Source organism: Calonectris borealis, chromosome 1 (genome assembly GCF_964195595.1).
Source record: "Calonectris borealis chromosome 1, bCalBor7.hap1.2, whole genome shotgun sequence".
NCBI classification, from domain to species: Eukaryota; Metazoa; Chordata; class Aves; order Procellariiformes; family Procellariidae; genus Calonectris; species Calonectris borealis.
Genome location: NC_134312.1, coordinates 155116864 through 155122863, shown reverse-complemented (window position 1 = coordinate 155122863; position 6000 = coordinate 155116864). Strand labels below are relative to the sequence as shown.

The following is a 6000-nucleotide window of genomic DNA, read 5'->3' as shown; positions in this document are numbered from 1 at the left end:
TGCTGCTGGAGCGAGTTCTGTCCCCAGCGCCGGAGCCGCCCCCGAGCCCCCCGCCCCGAGCGCCGGCAGCGGGGCCGCGGAGAGGACAGCCTCGCCTCCTACGGAGAAAACCTCAGCCAGCTGCCCCAGAAGGCTTCTCCGTGGGGTCTGCCTTTAAAAGCTTACGGGAAAGAGGAAAAATAAACACGCGTGCAGATTAAATATTAAAATACGGCAAAGGCTACAACCGCCCTTTGACAAACAGGCAGCAGAACGGAGCCCCCTCCTCCGCACGCCGTGTACCGCCTCAGCACGGCCGCGTTTATGGCATTACCCTTTTGTTTCCTGGATGGGAAGGACAGCGGTTGGTTCCCTCTGCTTATCTGCTCTTATCGGCTCTTTCATTCCGGCTCCTCGCCGGGGTGGGGACCGCGCTCCCATCCACTCCAGGTTTTCTCGGTAACTGGTGCCCGCTCCCCTCCCCCCGCCCCCCCACCCCACCACCCCCCCCTTAGGGTCAGCAGTTCGGGCAACGTTGTGGAAATCGGTCTTTCCCAACACGGGGCTTGGTTTGCAGTTGGGGCTGTAGGTGGCTCAAGAAAAACTCCTCGTTTTTGTGAAAAACCGGTTTGCAAAGTGCGGGGCGCGGCAGCGGGTCGGTGCCCGGGACCCCAATCCCGAGGCCGGCCACGGGGAGGGGTAACGGCGGCACCCGCACCGGCCCAGGACAAGCTGCAGGGGTCCTGAAAACGACCCCAGCAAAACTAAAAGCAACAGACAAGTAACGCTCTGCCCTCCACCCTTCCAGTCATTCAGAATCAGCGCTCATCCTTTCAAACTCTGACATTTCATTCAACAATCCTCTCGTCTTAATTAGGTTCAAAGCTTGCTCTGCCAACGGTGGATCTCTCATCTTTTCCATCTTCCTGCACTTCCTATCAAAAGAGAAAATATTTTCTTCTTCAAAATCAACTAGCTACTAAGAAAACAGAAGAAAAAAACGGCAAGCGGCTCTTAGGAACTGTCGCTGTTTGCTTATTATTGATGACCTCTGCCAGCACCGTCCATACAGAAGCAACACCTCCTCACCTCCAAGCAACTACTGTTACCTGGTATATGTCATTTCACCTAGCTAGACCCATAAACATGTATTTCAGGTATCTATGCATACGGGTTTAAAGTACCGTGTCTTGCATAAATTCAAGAGCAGAGAGAATCCCTGCGGTGTCTCATCATTAACTTTTAATCCTTGCCAGTTGTGCCCTCCTCAGCCAGACCCCAGTTGTGTACAACTTCTCACTCGCTAAGAGGAGGCGGGTTGCTATTTTGGGGCGGGGGGAGGGGGGGGATGTATTTCTTTGTTTCTTTCTTTTTTTTAACAGCATAACCAGCACCTCAACAAAGGAACAGCTACATAATTAAAACCTCAGTTCTCTCTCACCCTAAGTTTCAGATTTCTTCGGTCTGCTTTTGTCTTTGAACACCCAGCATTTGCAATCCATATAAAAAGCAAGCCAACCAACTGGTCATTCACACTGGGACTGAGCCGCCAGCTGGAACATGGTTACACACCACCATAGGGTGGGCCTTTAAGTGAAATGTGCGATACAACATGCAATGGCTCACGCACATAGTGACTTCTGCAAAGAATTTTTTTTTTAATTCACATTCCATGCTCACCATGATTTACTGTTAAACTTTTGCAAGAGATAAGGTATTTCAAAACCAAGATATTAAATTTTTCTTCTCATTTTGGTATGATTGACCTTCCCAGCTAGAAAGCCAAGGATTTTTTTGTAATCTGACGTCCTCTGTCCAACAATCCTGTTTTTTAACTCAATCATTTTACATTTTTAAATTGTATTTAGAAGCTGCATTAACATAAACTATTCTGGTCACATTTTCCAAACACTTTCCAAAAACTTACATAAGAAAACTCTGAAGTACAGCCCAAACATAGTAACTGTGTAAACATTAGCTTCTATTGGGGTACCCAGAAGTATACGCTCGTAATAATAGCACAGTAGAATTCAAATGTGAAGAAATAGCCCAAAATTAAACTTTTTCTCATACAAAGAGCCAGCGAGTTCCTCCAAGACTCTTTATTACAGGACACGTTGGGGAAAAAGAGATTTCTAAGAAAGCAAGGAGGGATAGTGCTCTACCCAACAAAACACAACCCCACAGTGAGAAACAAACATTAAGCACAAACACGCGTGGCAGGCACTGTCAGAGGTAGCTACTCACCTTTCACAGCACTCGCTTCTTTCAGGTTGTGAGACAGAAAGTCTATGCTGGCATAGGCGCTCATCTCCACTCCGTTGATGCCCCCGTTCAGGACGCGCCTGGCTTTTGACCTGGCTTTGTCACAGTTTGCCAGGGTCCCGTCCACCACGTCGATGGCGATGTAGTTGAGGCCGTTCTGGAAGCCAGCCGAGGTCTCCCGGCACATGGGGCTGCTACCCTGCTCCTCCTCCAGGCCTTCGCTTTTCCTGAGGGACACGTTCTCCACCGAGGCCGAGTTGTGCCGTTTGGGGTTGTGTGCGAAGGAGGGGGACACGGGGGTCACAGTGGTGGTGGAGGAGAAAGTTTCCGAGCTGTGCCTCCTGCGCCCCTGGGGATCTGCCCGGATGACCTTGGCCCCCCGGTTCGGGTCTGGGGGAGGGCTGGAGAGAATGAAAGCCTCCACCCCCGAGAGGGTGAGCCTCTTCACCCCAGCCGTGGGGCTAGTGACCCGGGCACTTTCTGGCTTCTGAACAATGGGTTGGGGTGGGGTGGTGGCCATGCCGAAGGTCATCTCGGTGTAATCCCCACCATCGGATGGGCTGGACGAACAAGCCACCCCCACAGCCGCCTTCAGGTAGCGCCCATCAGGCTGGCTGGTGCTGGAGGAAGAGCCTGGTGAGAGCGCTTCAAGGGAGCCCACCGAGACGGTGCCCGACTGGGAGGGCGACTGCGACCCGAAGTCAATGTTCATGTAGTCGGAGAGAGGGGAGCGCCTCTGCCCCGTGCCTGAGCCCAGGGAGGAGGCCGGGCTGTCGGCAGGCAGCGAGGGGGGGGAGTAGACGGCAGCATCCCCGAAGTCGATGTTGATGTATTCGCCGGGGCTCTTGGGCTCGGGCGGCAGAGGGTGCTCGTTCATACTGGGCAGCATCGTCCGCAAGGCCTCCAAAGAGAGTCGGCTGGGCCGGGCCGCCCGCTGGCATCGCTGGCTCAGGAAGCTCTCGGTCCGGCTGTGCCGCAGGGGCGAAGGCACCGTGTGGCTGGAAGGGGCGACGGTGCCGGCGGGGGACTGTCCCACTCCGCACACCGCCTCCTCCGGGATCATCCTCCCCGGGGAGTTCATGAAGACGTACTGGTCGCTGTCCTTCGCCAGGCCCTGGCTCTTGTAGGAGCGGGGTAAGGAGCTGTACGAATAGCAGCCGGGCTTGTGGGGCTCGCTGGACCCGTGCCCTGAAGGGGCAAAAAAGAAGTCGGGGGGGGTGAGGGAGGGAGCCTGGGGTCCGTGCTGGGGGTCCCGAGGGGACATATTGATATAGTCGCCGTTACTCAGCCTCCCGTCCGAGCTCTCCACGGACAGCTTGGAGCCACACCACATCCGCATGTACCCGCTATCGTCGGGGGAGCTCTCCCCGGGCGAGCTGGTCTTGTAGCTGCTGCCGTTCCCGGGGGACCCTCCACCCACCCCCGCCCGGGGCTGCAAGATCTGCTTGGGGGCGGACACGCTGGTGGGGCTCATAGGCATGTAGTCGTCGCCGCCCCGGCTCCCCTGCCCTAGGGCTGCGGCCACGCCGGGGGTCATGGGCATGTAGCCGTCATCATCTCCCCCTCCTCCTCCCCCCCCTGCCGGCGGCCCCAGGTTGGTGCTGCTGCTGCCGGAGCTGCGGTGGGAACCGATCTCGATGTCCCCGTAGTCCTCGGGGTAGGGGGTGTAGGTCACTTTGGGGGAAGCCCCGGCTTGGCAGGAGGGGAAGAGGCGGCCGGCGCTGCCGGCGAAGGTGGCGCGCATCAGCGTGTACTCGTCGAGGGAGGCGGAGGAGACCTGCGGCGGGGCGGGCCGCTGCCGGCACGGGGTGGTCAGGGAGTAGGTCCGCTTCCGATGGCCCCTATCGGCCACGGCGTCGGGGCAGGGCCGGTAGCAGAGGCGGCCGCTTGGGGGCCGCTCCATCGCCATGTAGCCGTAGAGGTCGGTGCCGCCCCCGGGGTCCCGCACCGGAGGGGTCTCGGCCACCGACTCGGGGGTGTTGCTGCGGTTGCTGGCGGTGGAGGAGGAGGAGAAGGGCCGCAGGTCGCCGCCCGGGCTGGAGCCGTACTCGTCGAAGGACATGAAGCCGGCGTCGCTGGGGGAGCCGGAGACGGAGGCGCTGCCGCTGGACGGGCGCTGCGGGTGATGCGGGTGGGCAGGCTCGGAGCCGAGGCCGCTGCTGGAGGAGAGGCTGATGGGGCTGGTGGCGGAGGGGGGCGAGTGGGAGGCGGGCATGGACATGGAGCGGCTGCTCTGCAGACCACCGCCGGCCAGCACCGGCAGCAGCTTCCCCGCCTGCCGGCCCCCGCCGCCGCTGCTAAGCGTGTGCGAGCGGCTGAGGGGGGTCCGCACGGGGCCCGGGCTCATGGGGCTGCCGGCCACCGAGCCCAGCCGGCAGCCGTCGCCCTCGCTGGCCGTCCGCACCCGGCACGGCGTGCACTTGGTGCCGGCGCCGGCGGCGAGGCTGTCGGTGCGGGAGCGGCGGAGAAGGCCGGTCTGGCTGGGAGGCAGGTTGACCAGGTGGTGGTGCCGGCGGCCCGGCACGGTGATGGGGTGGGTGGCGGAGGTGCCGCTGCCGCCGGGCCCGGCGGCCCCCCCTGAGGAGGAGGAGGAGGACTGGCTCTTGCTGCGGGGCCGGAACTCGGACAGCTCCTTCAGCGCCTTCATGGCCTCCAGGATGGTCTCGTGGATGTTCTGGGCCACCACCGAGTCGTCCGCCTGCATCCAGAGCTCGCCGGGGCCGGTGGCCGCCGAGCGCCCCACCTCGATGAAGAAGAAGCTGTCGGAGTGGCCGCAGCGGCGGATGTTCATCAGCTGCAGCGTGACCGAGGGCAGCTCGCAATTGAGTCGCACGAACCCGATGGTGCGGGCCGAGAGGCAGAGCCGGTGGACGCCGGTGAGGTTTTTGCTCTGCCCCAAGCCCTTGGGCTTCAGCGTCACCTGCCAGACCTCCCGGTAGGCAGCGGCGGCCGGGGTAATCAGCCCGTAGTTGAGGTCCTCGCCGGCGGCGGCCAGGGAGGCGGCGGCCGCGCTGCAGGAGGCGGAGAAGGGGGAGGCGAGGTGGCGGTGGGGGGACCCCTGGCAGGCCGCCTTGCCCTCGTTGAGCAGGTCAGTGAGAGCCCGGTACCAGCCCTCCTGCTCCTGCTCGTTCTCGGCCGCCACGGCGAAGTACTCGTCCTTGGTGTAGAGGGCGATGAGGTACTTGTGCTTGGCGTCCGCCCGCTTGTTGATGTTGAGGCAGGAGTCCAGGGCGATCACCCGCTTGGGCGCCCCGGACTTGTTCCTCCATTTCTTCTCGCTCTCGTAGTACTCCAGCCGCGCGCCCCCCGCGCCCGCCGCCTCCTCCCCGCCGCCCGGGCCCCGCAGCACGAAGAAGCGCTTGTGGCCGTGCTTCTGCTTGCGCAGGTACCCGCACTTCCTCACGCCCTGGTTGTTGTTGTTGTTGTTGTTCAGGTTGGGGCCGGGCGGGGAGCTCAGGGGGGGCAGCAGCCCCAGCACGGCGGGGCTCGCCATCCCCGGCCCCGCGGCGGGAGCGCCGCCCGGCTCCTCTCCCAGCTGCCGCCGCTGCCGCTGCCGCCGCCGAGCGGGGCTGGGGGCCGAGCGCCGCGGGAAGAGGAGAGGGGGGGAAGCGGGTAAAATAAAGTTATTCCTCCGCGGGAAGAGCGCGGCTGCACGGAGCCGCAGCGGGCTCCTCCGCCGTCGCCTCTAGGCAGCGGGTGCTGCCGGTGGCCGCCCGGCGTTCTCCCCGGCTCGGGTACCGGCGGCGGCGCCGCTGC

The 6000-nt window shown here is 61.8% G+C and overlaps 1 protein-coding gene across 1 annotated transcript; it reads right to left on the bottom strand.

Moving 5' to 3' along the window:
- Positions 1-681: 681 nt before the first annotated feature.
- Positions 682-5737, bottom strand: IRS2 (insulin receptor substrate 2). The gene is made up of 2 exons (XM_075137435.1): positions 2227-5737; positions 682-914 (listed from the first exon to the last, which is right to left on the bottom strand). Exons 1-2 carry the CDS (start codon positions 5735-5737, stop codon positions 889-891), a joined length of 3537 nt encoding a protein of 1178 aa, XP_074993536.1. The 3' UTR covers positions 682-888.
- Positions 5738-6000: the final 263 nt, after the last annotated feature.

Excerpts from the sequence above, each read along its gene's own strand:
- IRS2 (XM_075137435.1), bottom strand. The coding sequence starts at position 5,737 with ATGGCGAGCCCCGCCGTGCTGGGGCTGCTGCCCCCCCTGAGCTCCCCG. Across the intron at positions 915-2,226 it reads AGAAGCGAGTGCTGTGAAAG|GAAGTGCAGGAAGATGGAAA; the intron begins GTGAGTAGCTAC and ends CTCTTTTGATAG.